The sequence below is a fragment of the Rhinoderma darwinii genome, chromosome 12 (assembly GCF_050947455.1).
Source record: "Rhinoderma darwinii isolate aRhiDar2 chromosome 12, aRhiDar2.hap1, whole genome shotgun sequence".
In the NCBI taxonomy this organism is placed as follows: domain Eukaryota; kingdom Metazoa; phylum Chordata; class Amphibia; order Anura; family Rhinodermatidae; genus Rhinoderma; species Rhinoderma darwinii.
Genome location: NC_134698.1, coordinates 34,933,400 through 34,952,417, shown reverse-complemented (window position 1 = coordinate 34,952,417; position 19,018 = coordinate 34,933,400). Strand labels below are relative to the sequence as shown.

Below are 19,018 nucleotides of genomic sequence, written 5' to 3'. Positions count from 1 at the left end.
TCCTTATGTAGGAGATAGGGCACTTATAATGTGGTGACAGAGCCTCTAATTCACGCGAGCGTGTTCGGTCCATGATATACGGTCCGTGTGTCGGCCGCATTTCATGGACCGAACACACTGCAGGGAGCCGGGCTCCTAACATCATATTAATCTATGACGCTATGTGTCACTGCCTCGCTGCGGGACAACTGTCCCGTACTGTAATCATGTTTTCGGTACGTGACAGTAGTTCGAGAGGCAGGGACACTTAGCGTCTTAAATAACTATGATGCTAGGAGCATGGCTCCCTGCACTGTGCTCGGTCCGGGAAATGCGGCCGATATACGGACCATATAATCACAGACCGAACGTGCTCGTGTGAATTAGGCCTTAATGTATAAAATTCTCAAAGGGTAACCGTGGGAATTTGCTTTCCAGTACATCCCTCATGACAGCACTACAGGAGGTTGCCCTCTTGACCTCTGTAGGGACAGGAAGACAGAGAGGTTAAAAGGCCCCTCCCACCACCCACTTGCCAGTGTTCTTCCTGTCCCCACAAGGGTCAGGAGCAGAGAGCGTCGCTCCTGTATTAGTGCAGGAAAAAACTCGGGCAGGGGGCAAGATCGGGGGGTCCGTGCACTCCCCCTTCTCTTCCCCCTAAAGCCCAGGCTAACACCCCTCATACGACGGGTCCCTTAGCTCCCTCCCTAAGACACCTACCGGAGGAATCCTAGGCAGGGTTCTGGTAGTGTGTGGGGGCTGGGGTTTCCCAAGCAGGCTTCGGCCGGACCGCGGACCAGGCGGGGACCGGCAGCTCCATAGGCATGGACGCACCGGCAGGGATCCTCGCTGCACCGCATAGCAAGCCTTAGCGCCGGCTATGGCGGCTGCACTCCAGGTACATATGACGTCGGGCTACTTCCGGTCCGCGGCCATCTTGGAAGGCGGGAAATTCAAAACGCCCGCATTTAAAGGGACACGCACAGGTATGTAGTTAGAGCTGATAACTCTAACTTGGATTTATTTTTTGTGGTTTGCATATTGCATTGCCTGTTACCTGTCGCGATATGGAACTTCCTCGTCCTGATGGAACTCCAGATATGTCCCAGGGTCACGTGAGTCTCACCCTTGGGGAAGGGTATGACCCCTTATGTATGTACACCATACTTTACCTACCTTCTGTTTTCTCTAGGAAAAAGATTTCTCTCAGAGACAAACTGATAAAAAGAAGGTTAAAAAATGTGCGACTTGTGCAAAAAAATTGCCAGAGTCCCATAAAAAACAATTGTGTCAGGATTGTATTGCCAAAATACTAAAGGAGGAACAACCAACGTTCATGTCCGAACTTAGGACTATGATTCGTGAGGAAGTGGGTCAGTCAGTAGCCTCCCTCGCCCCTCCGCAAGAAACTCCCTCACACTCCCGGGCAAAAAGACCACGGATTGAAGTGGATCAAAAATATTGGCCTCCTTCTCAGGGGTCGGACTCTGAACAGGAGTGCTATTACCTATCGGAAGATGAGTTAGAAGAAAGAGACGAACTCTTACCTTCAACTTCTTCCACTCAAGAGAAAAAATTTTTCTTCTCTTCCGAGATGTCTGATACCCTAATTCAAGCAATACGGGAAACTATGGATATTCCCGAAGTGGACCAACCACATACCATCCAGGATGAGATGTTTGGAGGTCTAACGGGAAAGAAAACAAGGGTTTTTCCGGTAAACGAAAATCTTAAAAGAATGGTGACAACTGAATGGGAAGATTCAGAAAAAAGGCTCTTCATTTCAAGAGATTTTAAGAACAGACTTCTCTTTGATCCAGAGGACACTAAGCCTTGGGATGAAATCCCAAAAGTAGATGTCCCAGTCGCCAGGGTTGCTAAAAAAACCGCAATCCCCTTTGAAGATTCCTCTCAGTTGAGGGACGCCATGGACCGAAAGGCAGACGGACTACTAAAAAGAGCGTGGGAATCTTCCTCTGCCTTGATCTCAACTAATATCGCGGCCACATCAGTAGCAAGAGCAATGTTCATATGGCTAAACCAGCTAGAGACCCATCTGATGATGAAGACATCACGACAAGAGCTACTAGAATCTCTACCGTTACTAAAAATGGCAACCGGATTCTTGGTAGACGCTTCAGCAGAATCTATTAGATTTGCTGCCAGGAATGGGGCTCTCTCAAATGCTGCTAGAAGAGCATTATGGCTCAAAATGTGGTCAGGAGATACTAAGTCCAAAAACAAGTTGTGTTCTATCCCATTTACAGGGTCTCTGATGTTCGGTCCTCTCCTTGATAACATACTGGAGAGTGCAACAGATAGAAAAAAGGGGTTTCCTGAAGAGAAACCAAAAAAACCCCCTCAATTTGGAAGATTTCGCCAACAGAGGGATCTTACTTCACAGAACTACAGCGGGAAAGGGAAGTCCGGTCGCTGGAGTTACCCCAAAGGGAAAAGGGGTCGAGGATATCTCCTTAACCCAAATAATTCATTCCAGCCCTCAAAGCAATGACGCCAAGAGTGTGGGGGGAAGACTCCTACAATTTTATCCCGAATGGTCGAGAATAACCCAGAACCCCTGGGTTCTAAAGATAATAGAAGAAGGATACAAAATAGAATTTTCCTCCATTCCTCCAGAGAAATTCCTAATAACCCAGTACCAAGCAAAAGATCTTCATCAGGTACTTATCCAGGACGTCCAGAAATTACTCAGATTGAGAGCCATTTCCCCAGTTCCCCACAACGAGATATGCAAGGGCCACTATTCGAAAATCTTCTTGGTCAAAAAACCAGATGGTTCCTACAGGACAATAATCAACCTGAAGTTCCTAAACAAATGGGTGAATTATCGGAAATTCAAGATGGAGTCTATCAGATCGACTATTCCTCTAATAAGGGAAGAGGCATCAATGTGTACGATCGATTTAAAGTATGCGTATTATCACGTTCCTATCCACCCCGCGTACCAGAGATTCCTCAGATTCGCAATTCAGGACGGTCCTTCCATTCTCCACTTCCAGTTTGTCTGCCTCCCCTTCGGCCTTTCCTCCGCCCCCAGAATTTTTACAAAAATTATGGCAGAGATCATGGCATTCATAAGAAGTCAAGGTATAGTAATTATCCCATATCTAGACGACTTCTTGTTGACGGCAGATACTCCGGCTATCTTAGTCAGTCATCGGTCACAGGTTCTTTCCCTACTACAAGAATTGGGATGGATAATCAACTTTCAGAAGTCGAGTCTTCCTCCCCAGAAACAGAAGGTCTTCTTAGGAGTACTGCTAGACTCCTCCCTTCAACATTCCTTCCTCCCAAGAGAGAAACAAATACTCCTACTGGCAGAAGTAAGAAAATTTTGGGGGAAAGACGCCTGTTCCATAAGAGAATGTATGCGGATGTTGGGAATGATGACATCTTGCATCCAATCTATTCCATGGAGCCAATTTCACTCCAGACCCTTACAGAATCTGATCTTGTCCCGGTGGGATCGAAAACAAAACTCCCTGAATTTAAAAATGCAAATTTCCGAGACGGTGAAATCATCTCTCCTGTGGTGGCTCTGCACAAACAACATAGACAAGGGAGTCCCCTGGAGAACTTCTCCTTATGTAGTGATTACCACAGATGCCAGCAAACACGGCTGGGGGTCAGTAATCCAAGACCAACACTTTCAGGGCACATGGACTGGTCAAATGAAGATGATGTCTTCAAACTTCAAAGAACTAAGAGCTGTATGGGAGACACTTATAAGAGCTTCACCCACCATAAAAGGGAAGCATATAAGAATTTTATCGGACAACACGACAGCAGTGTCCTTTCTTCGCCATCAAGGGGGAACAAGACACACTCTTCTTCAGGGCCTCTCTGCACAAATTTTCAGTTGGGCAGAAGAAAACGTCCTATCAGTCACGGCAGTCCACCTAAAAGGCTCAGAGAACCTATCAGCAGATTTCCTGAGTCGGGAAAAAGTAGACCCAGGAGAATGGTCCCTAAACAAGGAAGTCTTTCGTTGCCTAACCCGAAATTGGGGTTATCCACAAATAGACCTGTTTGCCACGAGGAAAAACACTCAAGTAGAGACATTCTTCTCCCTAAATCTCAGAGACAACCCATTGGGAGTAGATGCATTGTCCCAACACTGGGACATGGATCTGGCCTATGCCTTTCCTCCGTTTCCTCTAATACCAATGGTATTTAGAAAAATCCAGGAAGATTTGACAAAGCTCATCATTATTCTTCCCTATTGGCCGAAAAGAAGTTGGTTTCCAATCGTACAATACCTAGCGTTGGAAGATCCTATCATGCTCCCAGTCAAGGAGAATCTTCTCTCCCAGGGTCCCTTATTCTTCCAGGGAATAGAGACTCTGAAATTGTCAGCCTGGATCCTGAAAGGCAGATCTTGAGGAACCACGGTCTGTCAGACGAGGTAATTTCAACTATCTTATCAAGTCATAAAGAAGTTACCTCAAAAATCTATCAAAAGATTTGGAAGAAATTCTGTTCCTGGCATGGAATCCCAGGACCAGATCCCTTTTCTCCCAACATTGCAAAAATCCTAGATTTTTTACAATCGGGATTCAAAAAAGGACTTAGCCCTAGTACCTTAAAGGTACAGATTTCAGCCTTAGGTAATTTTTTTAACACTCCTCTGGCTGAACATCGGTGGATCAGAAGATTCACCCAAGCGGTCTCTAAACTGAAACCTTCCCTAAAGAAATCAGTTCCTACCTGGGATTTGAATGTGGTGTTAACGACTCTTTGTGAGCCCCCCTTTGAGCCGCTCGACAAAATTAGTATGCATTTTTTAACTCTAAAAGCTGCATTCTTAGTCGCTATTACTTCAGCAAGAAGGATTGGAGAAATCCAATCTCTATCAATCATAGAACCGTACCTAAAAGTACAAGAGGATAAGATCATCCTAAAGCTGGATCCCTCATTTATTCCAAAGGTATCTACCGCTTTCCATAGAGAACAAGAAATAATTCTACCTTCCTTTTATCCAGATCCAAAAGACCAACAAGAAGAAAAATTCCATTGCCTGGATGTCAGGCGAACAATTCTTCAGTATCTGGATAGAACCTCCTCCTGGAGACGAGATAAAAATCTATTTGTCCTATTCGGGGGAAAGAATAGAGGAAAGAAAGCCTCAAAAGGCTCTCTAGCGAGATGGGTAAAAACCACCATACAAGAAGCCTACAAGTCCCAAGGACTATGTGCCCCACAAGGCATCAGAGCCCATTCAACAAGGGCAGTCTCGGCATCCTGGGCAGAAAGAAGAGAAGCCTCTATTGACCAAATCTGCAAAGCTGCCACTTGGTCAAGCCATCATACGTTTTACAAACATTATAGACTCGATGTGCTGTCCGATACGGATTTAAGTTTTGGACGGAAAGTCCTCCAATCCATAGTCCCGCCCTGAGCATTATAATCTGGTATTGCTCCTGTAGTGCTGTCATGAGGGATGTACTGGAAAATAGCAATTAGACCTACCGGTAATTGTATTTCCAGGAATCCATCATGACAGCACCATTATATTCCCTCCCTTATTGAATTCTGATTTGTGCATTTAACATGTCAGTTATTATCCCTAGAAATAAAATAGGGTTGCATCCATCCTGGTGTAGTAATTGAAAAACACTGGCAAGTGGGTGGTGGGAGGGGCCTTTTAACCTCTCTGTCTTCCTGTCCCTACAGAGGTCAAGAGGGCAACCTCCTGTAGTGCTGTCATGATGGATTCCTGGAAATACAATTACCGGTAGGTCTAATTGCTATTTTCCTCAGTTTGAGCAAGAGCATATCTGATAATAAAAGCAGAGTGATTCTGATCGCACATATATATTAGGAAATTATTGTAAAAGAAACCCACCAAGTAAAATTTACACGATATGTTATGCCTAGTGCAGGACCTGGGGGAAAGGAGTACTGCATGACACAGATATTAGAAGAACATCAAAGATACATCTGTGTCATGCACCGCCCATTCAAGATATGTGCCAGGCATAGCACAATAAATGGGTGGGGGGGTTGTATCAAATCTATTGGAAAGAAAAACTGTAGTAGTTGCCCATAGAAAACAATCATGTCGCTGCTTTCAGATTCCAAAGAGCTTCTGAAAAAGGGGAGGTGGAATCTGGTTGCAATGGGTACCTTATCCACTTTTCCTTTTCGCCAGTTTTGAAAAATTTCCCTCAATGTGTTAATTGGGTGATGATCACTATTGGCAGCCATTTCAATGCTCATAGGAGTTATCTAGCTTTCCACTGGTTCTTAACCCCTTCCAGCCCACACCACATAATGTACGGGCTAAGGGTCAGTTCCTTGTGCCTGCAGCCTGCTAATTTACATTCTGAGTTTATTGGCACTGAACGCTCCTGCACAACGTGCCATCAGCAGGATCAGGCTGTCACAATGACAGCCCCATCCTATACTGTGACAGGGAAGGGAAATAGTTACGCAACACAAAAACCCAGCGCTTATATTTAAAAATTAGGAATACACTGTTCTTCTCCTCCATCCAGCCCGGCCTCCTGGGATGAAGTTTCATCCAATATAACTTCTGCAGCCAATCGCAGGCTGCAGCGGTCACATGGGCCGCAGTGTCCTATATTTATTTTTTTTGTCCCACCTGTGATTCCACTTTGGAGATTCCGCCTGAAAATCTGCACCACAATTAGGTGCGATTTTTCAGCCAGAATTCCCTGCGGGTTCCACGATAGATATGCTGTGTACTTTTACACAGCGTATCTGCCTTGTGTAAACCTAGTCTAAATGTCTGCCCATCCTGGTGATTTTGGAGAGACCAGTGCCACAGCGCTCGGCTATCTCAGACAGTCCCATAGGCATGCCCGACCACCACTCCATTCAAACGGGAACACAAGACCTCATAATGGGTATGGCTCTCGGTGATCAGACACATCCCTTCTCCTGTGAATACGGGATAAGTGTTGTTCGTAGAAAAAACCCTTTAAGTATAATAAACTGTGATATAGGCTGTTTGTGGTTCTTGTTTGTTTAGCTGTTTTTAGTCACGTATAGAATATTGTAAGGGAATTAGTTAGCGGGACAGTCGTCTCCTGGGGTAGACGGGCCCTCGGTATCAAACACGCCAGTAAATTTCAGTCCGCACAGCAAAGATGTGGTACTACTGGCCTCAGCCAGTTTTATTTACAGGTTGTACATGAAATAAAAAGAAAACAAATAAAAGAAAACTCTATGCCTGTCCGGCACTAACTATACAGTCAGGTATCCATACTAACACAGCGCAGGCCTAATGCCTGGCACCATAAACCATGCAGACCATACAACCTGTTATGAATGCAGTCGGTTTGCTCTCACAAGCTCCTCTCCCCCGGCTGAGAGAGAGTGTGACTGAACTGCAGCCTTTTCAAAGGGCTATCACACCTGACCCCTGATTAATAGCTAGACAGCCCAAGACCAGGACTGTGTGGATGGAGTGGGGACCCACCCATCTCTCCCCACTCCAACAACCAGGCCCTTTTCCAGGTTTTAGATAAAACCTATTGCAGCGGGAGAACCACATTCTCTGCTGAATTTATTCCCTGGTTGTTTTCAGATAGTAGAAGACAGAAATCTTGGGGAAATATAGACCCCCATCCACAACCTGTCCACATGGTCTGTCACAATATATACTAGATAAGTAACAATAGTTCTGTTTATTTCATAGATTTTTTTTAAATCGGAGGAACGGAAAACATAGCTGCTTTTATAACTACAGTATTATTGACACTTCATTTAGTCACGTCACATATACACATACAGTAGTTTATAGTAAGAAAACATACATGTATATAAACCCATACAAACCATGTCATTTCATTTCAGCTCATCATGGGGTTTGTTTATGGCTGATGATTGAAAGATGTATGCACTGTTTTTATTGCACTGTATGGCCTATCCTCAGGATAGACATTCTATGTTTTTCGAATGTGAGGAGGCAAGCAGGTGTCTGTGATGTCTTTCCAGTTCAGACAGGTAGCTTCCATCTTTAAAAAAAAATGAAAAAATATTTAGGATGCTTCCAAAGCTAAGACGTGCACGTGAACATGGCTGTGAACTGATTAGATTTAGCTTTCTGTCATTTGGGGGTATGGCCTGACTTGTACTATGTGCAGGTCTGTACAGTGCATTCTTTTCATGGTCATCTGAAGCTCTTTTGTAACTTACAGTTCCGTCGAACATAACATTCATCACTAGACAGATAAGACCTCAAGGCTCATTCATGGAACAAGCACAGAATGTGTTTTGCCTGAGTTGGCACATAATCTCTGAGCCTCACAAATAAATTGAATGATGAATTTTAATCTGAATACCATTATGGTAAGATCAGTCCTTATCAACACATTCAGTAATTGCACGACTTAAACTAACTTAATTATTAGGTATTGCATTGTGGCTACATTAATATGTCTTAAACTGTGTTTACTTGGAATGGTTCATTATGATGCATAGTTAATTAGAAGTAATATGATATTCTGACCTCAATTCATTCTGCAGCAGAAAAGGACATGAGCATCTGAACATTTCTTAGAACATGAATTCTAGGAAAAATTTATTTATTATTTTTTTTTTTTTTTAAATCAATCTGGTTTGTATATTATACTGGGCTGTCTCATGTAGGTCAGCATATTTCTTTGTACAGGAGTTGTATTAATTTCCAATATGTAGTTAAGTGGACCGGGCCCTGGTTATACTAAATGTCGTTTTATGCCTAAAGGCCCTTTTACACAGGCATGATAAGTGGCCGGTGCAGCGAGCGCCAATCAACGAAACATCGTTGATCGGCGCTTGCTTGCTCCTGTCACACGGAGCTATGGATGGGGACGAGAGGTCGTTACTCCAATCGCTCGTCCCCATCCATTATTATCATGTCAGTAGCGCTTCTCCCTGTTTACACAGGGAGATGTGCTGCCGACAACAATAATAATTTACTTTTAAAACAATACGATCAGCATATGATCGAGCGTTTGGTCGTTCATCTGCTGAGCGTTATATTAACGCTTGTCTGCGCAATAATAGTCATGTGTAAAACCCCCTTAAAGGACTGCAGTGTTTTCGAGAAATCCTAGTTGTAACACCAGCTCGTGTCCAGTTAAGTGCCTGGCTCTGGGAGAAGTGTCTACTGGGTGACTCAATGCTGGCTGCTCCCCTCCTGGCTCAGCTTGATTGTCAGGTCTCTATCCATTTGTACTATAGAAAAAGACCTGGGAGAAAGAAGCTGGAGGGGAGCCGGAGAGTGGACGCTTTTTTTTTATTTCCATAAGAAGCCACAGGGCTTTAGACTAAAAACGGTTTAGAGTAATTGAGGCTTCTGTCATTATCATGCTGCCTGCGGTTAGGGCAGCATGAAAGTGCTGACCGGCTCCCTTCATAGAAACTTAGTGGAACTTAGACCCTGGCAGAACTGATACACTGTGTTCTGTCCAGTGCAGGACCTGAGTGGGAGATGCATGACATAGTTTCTCTCTTTGATGTTCTTTAAATCCCTGAGTTATGCACCGCCCCATCAGGTTCTGCACTAGTCATAACACAATGTATCAGTGTTCCTTTAAGTGGAGTTTATATATGTTATGGCCACCTTGTAGCGAATCGATCACCAGAAAATGAAGGTGGTGATACATTCTTAAAGCTTGCCATAGTTGTTGGATAAAAATGAATTGGCCTGCAGTTATAACCCCAATTTAAAATGCATGTTCCTCTCAGGTGAATATGCTTCTTATTTCAGTGAAGGGTCCATCTTGGAAGAAAACAATAGAAAATCAGCCATTTGGTACTACCATACAACTCAAATTACTAGTATATCCCACCAAAATAACATTTTATTTGCCAGCAAAAACTTTTTCTATGTGGAAAAATCACACAATCCTGGATAGTTATATTCCCAGTGTGATTAATGTGCTGGGTTCAATATTTGTTTTTTCATTTAAACATCATTAGCTTTTGCAAACAAAGATGGCCTCCTGGTGCCATCTCTTCTCAAGGTAAGCGACGCACCCGGCCGTCCAGATGTAAAAGAAAATGTGATTCATCAGAGCAGGCTATCTTCTAGACCATGGAGCAATGGAAGTTCTGATGCTAAAGTGCCCATTATAGGGGTGGTCGACAGGGGTCCGCATAGGCACAGATTGGTCTATGGCTACACAGAACACTTCAGTGCATCGCAGCTTGCCAAGTTTGGGTTGACTCTTTTCTACCATTGCCAGCCTTAACTTTTTCAGCAATATGTGCTACATAGCTCTTAGATGGGCTTTTCTGTGATATCGGACCAGACAAGTAAGCCTTAGCTCTATACGCACATCAATGACCCTTGGGTGCATATGACCCTGTTGCCAGTTCACCGGTTGTCCATCCTTGGACCACTTTTGGTCGGTACTAACCGATGCATACCGGGAACACTCCAAGACCTGCTGCTTTGGAGATACTGCTTTGCAGTTATCTAGCCATCACTATTTGATCCTTAGTCACTCAGATACTTACACTTCTCCATTTTTCCTGCTTCCAATACATCAACTTCACTTGCTGCCTAACGGTGACAGATGCCACTGTAACAAGGTAATCAATGTTATTCACGTCCAGTGTCAGTGGTTTTAATGTTGTGGCTGAGCGTTGTATAATAAAAAGTTAACAATATTCCCTGCCACACAAATGATTACCCCTAAGTGGTTCAAATTTCCCAAACCATATTTGCAGCAATTCTAATATATTGACCTAGATTTGATGCCAGATCGTTGCCCAATGAGAGGTGTTGATGGTGTCAATCACCAGGCAATCCTGGGCAGGCCACAATGGGTATGTTCAGGCCCACTATGACTGTTGCCCAGGAGCTTTTGTATGATTTGTATTTCTCCTCCTGTGTCATTTTTTGGACCAGTGGCTCTTCCTGCCACCAGGGGTGAATGACATAGGTCTTTTAGCCTGGGTTCGCTAGTTTCTTGCCATCAGGGATTACCCCAATTGTATCTGCATTTTCTACTACTGCCTCATGTTAGGGCCTGTTCACATCAGCGTTGGCTTTCCGTTCAGGGGTTCCGTCTGAGGTTTCTGTCAGGTGAGCCCCTCAACGGAAAGTCAAACGGAAACCTTAGCTTCCATTTGCATCACCATTTACATCAATGGTGACGGAAACATTGCTAATGGTTTCCGTTTGTCACCATTCCGGCAGGTTTATGTTTTTGTGAGTCGACTGCGCTATTGTTTCTGTCAAAAAAACGGAATCCTGCCGGAATGGTGACAAACGGAAACCATTCGCAATGTTTTGTCACCATTGATATCAATGGTGATGCAAACGGAAGCTAAACTTTCTGTTGAGGGGTTCACCCGATGGAAACCTCAGACGGAACCCCTGAACGGAAAGTCAACGCTGATGTGAACATGGCCTTACTCCAGTTATCTTTTAGAATCAATCAATACTCCTGTCTTGGATGCCATTATTTGAAAAATGAGTATGTTGGCTATATTTTTATTTATTTTGCATATATCTTTTCCTGGAAACATTGTCTTGATCAATTTAATAAAATGAGGTCTCTCCTTCACTATGACTCCTACTGTAGGTATTTGAAAAACCTTCATGTACTCTTTTGTACTAACACATGATTGTAGGTAGCATTTGTCAGGATAATTCCCTAATAAGAATTTTTTTGTGTTCTTTTTATAGACTGAGGAATATCAGCGTCCCACATTAACTTCAAGAGGAGTTTTGGCCAAAGCTGCATCTCTTCCACCTGACCATTTATCTCCAGATTTCACAAGTATAGTTTCGGGGACACCATCAGAGCGAATATCTCCTCTCCGGCCATGCAGACCTTCTCCTGCAGGTTCACCACGTAGTCGCCCTATTCAAACGAGCTTCACCAACCTTCATTTATGTCAGGACTCATTTAACAAAATCCCACTAAGTAACCAGGACACTACAGTGGTAACTCATGAGCAGTTCAAGACAGCACTTCGGATGGTAGTAGACAAGGGAGATCCACGCCTTCTTTTGGAGGATTATGTAAAGATTGGGGAAGGATCAACTGGAGTTGTTTGCCTTGCTCGAGAAAAGCACAGTGGGCGCCAAGTTGCAATAAAAATGATGGACCTAAGAAAGCAACAGAGGAGAGAACTTCTGTTTAATGAGGTGAGTAATAAATATCCATATAATCTACTGCAGAAGTTACATTTAACTTTTTAACTTTTTCATATAAAATACATATGTTAACTATTTAAGGAATGCTCATATGGACAGATGTTAATGGGGTTCTTTGATTTATACAACCCATATCCACATGCCCTATTAGTCTGCCCACTAGGTTCAGTGGGTGACCTCTAATCAGGGGCATAGCTAAGGGGGGCAAGCGAGGCATGTGCCCTAGGCGCAACTAGGGATGAAGGGGAGGCACCGGGTCGGGCGCCACATGCATAATTGCCAACAGTCCCGAATTTACAGACACCGGTCGGGCAAATTACTGTCCCGGATGTGTCCCGGTAACTGCCATATGTCCTCGGAAAGCAGATACAATTAAATATTATGGCAGAGAAGGAAACCATCCGCTCCCTGCTCTGCCATTTACTCCTTCTGGGATGTTAAAGCCACGTATATGGACAGTGACATCAGGAGCTCCTCCAGGAGAGGAATGCCCTGCTGAGCGGTGACAATGCTCTGACCAGGGATTCCACTCCTAGAGGGAGCCCCAATGGCGCTATCTACAGGGAAGGGTAGGTGTAGCGCTATCTACAATGGGGGGGGGGGGGGCTGTGTGGCACTATCCTCATGGGGTATGTGTGGCACGATCTACTAGGGTGGGAATGTGTGGCAGTATCTACAGGGGGGGTGGTGTGGACCTATCTTCAAGGGGAGAGGTGTGGCACTACAAGAGGAGGCTGTCCATTATGTCATCATATAGTCTCAGCCTCAGTTATACAATCTATTTGTCAGGCACACTGACCTCTTTAATTTATTTTATTTTAATTGACTGTTATGTGAAAAAAAAAAAAATCAAACCTCATTGATTGTTAGATTAAGCAAACCTGGCGAGTGGGGGAGCAGATATCAGGAAATAAGTTGGGAGGCAAAACTGAATCTTTGCCCCGGATGCAGGAGAACCTAGCTACACCTTTTTTTTTTTAATGTATAAAATCATATAGAAAGAATCCACCTTGGTCTTATTGAAGATCCTTACATTTGTGAGGCAATTCCCGATACTTATATTTTCAAAATTGTGGTTCAGTTTTATTAGGTTATTTTGATACGATCTTTGCTGCAATGGAAATAAGCGCTTTAGACACTCAATGAGCTGGTCGTCGTCTTGGGATTATACAGAGCAGCCAATGAGAACAGGCAGAACTGAAATGTATAACATGAGGGTACAGCGATACCTGACAGATTTCTGCTAATGAAAATCGTTTCCATTCATCTGACTGGGGTTATTTCTGCATCAGGTTCATGGATTTCTACACGTTTCACTCAGACGAATGGAGCTTATTCTAAGTCGCTGGAAAGTTACTGCTACAAAATTATATTATTATAATTAATCACTAGCAGACATAGCAGATATAGAGTCAGTGCCAGCTGGCTTTGGCCAAATTTTTAACCACAATGCGTTTGTTGTCCCCACATGGACATTTTAAAGCATACTAATAAAAGTTACATTTTATTGTTGGTTATACAGGAGTTGGGAAATTGGGTGCTTATGTGCCTCCAGCACACTAGTTTGAGAAATAGATGCCTCACAGGTCCTCAACTGGCAGCTTCATTAAATAGTACCCGCAAAATGCCAGTGTCAACGTCTACAGTGAAGAGGCGACTCCGGGATGCTGGCCTTCAGGGCAGAGTGGCAAAGAAAAAGCCATATCTGAGACTGGCTAATAAAAGGAAAAGATTAATATGGGCAAAAGCACACAGACATTGGACAGAGGAAGATTGGAAAAAAGTGAAATGGACAGACGAATCGAAGTTTGAGGTGTTTGGATCACACAGAAGAACATTTGTGAGAAGCAGAACAACTGAAAAGATGCTGGAAGAGTGCCTGACGCCATCTGTCAATCATGGTGGAGGTAATGTGATGGTCTGGGGTTGCTTTGGTGCTGGTAAAGTGGGAGATTTGTACAAGGTAAAAGGGATTTTGAATAAGGAAGGCTATCACTCCATTTTGCAACGCCATGCCATACCCTGTGGACAGCGCTTGATTGGAGCCAATTTCATCCTACAACAGGACAATGACCCAAAGCACACCTCCAAATTATGAAAGAACTATTTAGGGAAGAAGCAGGCAGCTGGTATTCTATCTGTAATGGAGTGGCCAGCGCAGTCACCAGATCTCAACCCCATAGAGCTGTTGTGGGAGCAGCTTGACCGTATGGTACGCAAGAAGTGCCCATCAAGCCAATCCAACTTGTGGGAGGGCCTTCTGGAAGCATGGGGTGAAATTTCTCCCAATTACCTCAGCAAATTAACAGCTAGAATGCCAAAGGTCTGCAATGCTGTAGTTGCTGCAAATGGAGCATTCTTTGACGCAAGCAAAGTTTGAAGGAGAAAATTATTATTTCAAATAAAAATCATTACTTCTAACCTTGTCAATGTCTTGACTATATTTTCTAGTCATTTTGCAACTCATCTGATAAATATAAGTGTGCGTTTTCATGGAAAACACAAAATTGTCTGGGTGACCCCAAACTTTTGAACGGTAGTGTATACTGTACCATACCAATATCACCCAGAAGATTTTCTAGTCCAGAGGAGACATATGCCACGATATACTCCGACACAAACATGGCTAGTGATAATGAGATGGAATTTGTTCTTTCATCTTCATCTAGCGAGTCTGATGAGCCGCCCCCCCCCCCTCAGTGCAGAAGAGCAGTTGGTCCTGCGCAGCCGGAATCAAATGAGACGGTGTGGGTACCCACTGTAAATTATACACCTCAGGTTCCCATCTTCCCCTCCTCCTCAGGGATCCAAGTAGAGACAGCGGGGTTCAGGGAATTAGATTTTTTTAAATGTTGTTCTTCTTTGATGAATTTGTTTCTGCGATGGTCCAGCAGACCAATTTGTATGCAGAGCAGATTATTGGCAGCTATAATGGCACCTATAATGCCAGAGTTCAAAGCTGGACCCCCACAGACCCAGTGGAACTCCGAAAATTTTGGGGCCTATTGTTAAACATGGGCCTCATAAAAAAAAAACAAACACATATCCGGGACTACTGATCCTCTGATGTATTGTACAATACACTCCACTACAGTACGGTGATGATCAGAACACGATTTGAGACCCTAATCCGTTTCTTGCATTATAATGACAATTCCCATTGCCCGCCACCCCAGGACTCCCATTATGAAAGGCTATATAAGATTAGGCCTATCATCGACCACTATAATATAAAATTTTCAGAAAATTACACCCCTGAAAAAAATATAGCAGTTGATGAATCCCTTTAAAGGGAGGCTGCACTTCAGGCAATACCTCCCAAACAAAAGGGCCCGGTACGGCATAAAAATGTACAAGGTGTGTGAAAGTGCCACCGGGCGCACACACCATTTTAAAATTTACAAGGGGAAAGATTCAAAAATTGAACCCCCAGACTGCCCCTCATTTCTTGGTATCAGCGGCAAAATAATTTGGGACCTGATGAGGGGCGTAACTAGGAAAGACTGGGCCCTATAGCAAACTCTTGACTGGGGCCCCCCCAGGTGCCACAAGCAGCCCCCCTTATAAATAGTGCCCCCTGTAGACAGTGCTATATAGCCCCGCCTATAGACAGTGTCTCACCCCGTTTGTAGATAGTGCCCCTACCTCCCCCTTGTAGATAGTGCCATACAGCCCCCCTGTAGATATTGCCATAAAGCCCACACTGTAAAAAGTGCCACACAGCCCCCCCCTTAGTAGACAGTAACGCACAGCCCCACCTTAATAGAAAGTGCCACACACAGACCCCTGTAGATTGCGCCACACTCAGCCCCCTGTAGAAAGAGCCACAGCCGTCCCCTTGTAAATAGTGCCACACAGCTCCCCCCTGTGTATAGTGCCACACAGCTCCCCCTTGTGTATAGTGCCACAAGGCAATGGCGCATCAGAGAAAGTTGTATCAGCCAGGGAGATGTCACTCAAACATGGAAAGGTGGGTTTGGAGGCAGGACTATGTGACTCTTCAGGATAGCGGCACTGCCCCATGACCCTCTAATGAGTAATTAGTATATAGTGTGCGTCGTTTTAAAAGTGGATTTTAAGAATTTTGCTGCATCTGCAAAAAAACATACAAGGTAATGTTTGGAAATATTGTCAGGTCATGTATTACCGCATGGTGGCGGTTCAAGGGGTTAAATATACCAGAGAGGTTCCCATGAAATATACAATGAATTGAGAACAATTCCATCTGCCATGCAATTTTGTTATTATAAATATATCCTATGTAATTACAGAACAAGAACCAAACTCTGACATATATACAGTACCACAACCAAGCTCCGTACATAACTACAGCACTAGAGCCAAAATCCGTACATAGACAGCACTAGAACCAAGCTCAGTACATATATACAGCACCAGAACCAACCTCAGTACATAAATACAGCACCAGAACCAACCTCCGTACGTACATACATACATACATACATAGAACCAAAAGCAATCTCGTACGTATATACAGCACCAGAACCAAGCTCAGTGCTTACATACAACATCAGAACAAAGATCAGTACATATATACAACACCAAGACAAATGCAGCTCAATTTAGTGCAACCCCTGCCGTATAGGTTTGTACGGCGTAAAACTACATCTCCCAGCATAGCACGAACAATGGTAAGGATATGCTGGGAGATGCTGTTTCACAAAAAAAAATCATATCATAATCATACCACCCATCATCTCGCTGCAGATCATACAGTGACTACAGTGCTGATTAGAGGCAGAATAAACATTTACATTAAGTGACTCACCGGTGACGTCTCAGATTTTAGTTCTTTTCTTCTACATCCGGTCCAGACATCTATGATTGATTTCTACCGGCCATGACCCATTTCTGCAATTTTCCGCTCAGATGTCTTAGGCTTCTCACTTTTAAAACATTTCTGCACCTATAAACAAAGTTAAAATTCTCAACACCTCTTGCACCTCTAACTATAATAGCGTCATACACTGTGTCCCTGATTATAATCGTACCATACACTGTCACACACACACACACACACACACACACACACACACACACACACACACACACACACACACACACACACACACACACAGTGCCCCCATAGCCACTGTGCTGCCCTACATATAGCTTCCCCTATAGGTAGTGCACCATGTATAGCCCACCTCTGTAGACAGTGCCCTACATATAGCCACCCTGTTGCCTCTACCCCACAGGTAACCCACCCCTGTATATAGTGTCCCACATATACCCACCTCTATAGAAATTTCCCTAAAAAAAATAGCTCCCCCTGTAGATAGTGCCCCACATATAGACCACCCTGTATATAGTGCCCCACATCACCACATATAGACCCCCCTGTAGATTGTGCCCCACATATAGACCCCCCCCTGTATATAGAGGCCCCACTATAGATAATGCCATTAACCGTTTTATGAGAGGAAAAAAACATTACATACTCACATGATCCTGTTCCTGTTCGCTGGCGATGCAGATCTGCTCTCTTCTGAGCAGGTCTGCAGGAGCTGAACGAGTGTCGTCCAATGACGCTGATTGGCGGGTCAGAATGACTTGCCCCATCAATCAGAGCCTTTCAAGCATGGAAGTGGCGCGATAACGTCATCGCGCAGCTAGCCAATCAGCGTCATTGTAAGGCGCTGAATGGTCGGAACATGCCCGGCCATTCAGCGCTAGTGCATGTATTTGGCTGTCGCTAGCACCGGGGCCCCCTCCGGTGCTGGGGACGCCTACAGGCATGAGAGGGCCCGTGTCGCCTGCCCCATACTTGTTGGAGGCTCGGCGGCGCGGGCCCCATAGTAGCGGCGCTACTGCTGTAGCAGCCATAATGGCTGCTAGCGACGCCACCGGGCATATGGGGGGGGGGCATGTCCGCTATGGCTGCTACCGTGGTAGTTACACCACTGGACCTGATGCACCCTTTACTCTGTCAGGGATATCACCTATACGTGGACCACTTTTTTATAACCGTATTCCCCTCCTAAAGTCTCTTTCGTCCAGATCCACCGTGTCCTGTGGCACCATCCGGAAGAAGCAGAAGGGCCTCTCCAAAACCCTGCTGGGGCAGATGTTGCAGAAAAGGGAAAGTAGTGCTATCTGCAGCGATAATCTGCTCTTTCTTAAAGGGAACCTGTCACCAGCATTTCACCTATTAAACAAGCAATACCTGGGGGTAGTGGGTGAAAAAATCATTTCTATATAACCTAGAATTGTCTTCTTAGTCGGCTCTGTATCTTTAGTATTCCGTTTTTTAGTGTTCCCACACCGTATGCAAATGAGCATAAAAGAGTCAAATCTTTGTCTCAAGTCTTTCCGAGTTTCCCCCGCCTCCTTACTTTTGATTGACCGCTCCACGCCTTCCCCCAGCACACACAATCCCACGCTTGTTCATTGATATCCTCTTCTGGTGTGTGCACACAAAGGGGCAGCGGATTATTACGATAAAGGGCGCAAAATGTTTGCAGACCGTTATTTACAATCGGAGAAGGTGTTTAGGAGCGGGGATAACGGCAATGAACTTTTGATAGCAGCGGCCAGTGAGGAATAAGTAACGTTCAATAGGTGAAATGCTGGTGACCGGTTCCCTTTTAAGGACAAAAGGGACATGCATATATTGTCCACCATTCATAATTCTAGCAGCAGACCTGATATAGTACATGGATCAAGCACCCCAACCACCAAGCCTGCCTGCATCCCGGACTACAATCGCTTCATGGGTGGGGTGGAACTATCCGATCAAGCCGTATAGTGGCATGTATAAGAGCAAAACATGGTACAAAAAGCTGGTTGTCCACCTCACCCAAACTGCATTTTATAATGCATTTGTGGTGTCCAGGTATGCAGGTAATCGTGAAACCCTCCTGCAATTCCAGG

The 19,018-nt window shown here is 44.4% G+C and overlaps 1 protein-coding gene across 2 annotated transcripts in view; it reads left to right on the top strand.

Annotated features, from left to right (window-relative positions):
* The window catches only part of PAK6 (p21 (RAC1) activated kinase 6), a 197,473-nt gene that overhangs the window by 118,506 nt on the left and 59,949 nt on the right, over positions 1-19,018 (top strand). For both annotated transcript variants that reach the window (XM_075843781.1, XM_075843780.1), the window contains exon 4: positions 11,651-12,115. In XM_075843781.1, coding sequence (XP_075699896.1) covers positions 11,651-12,115 — 465 coding nt within the window. The remainder of the gene's footprint in view (positions 1-11,650; positions 12,116-19,018) is intronic.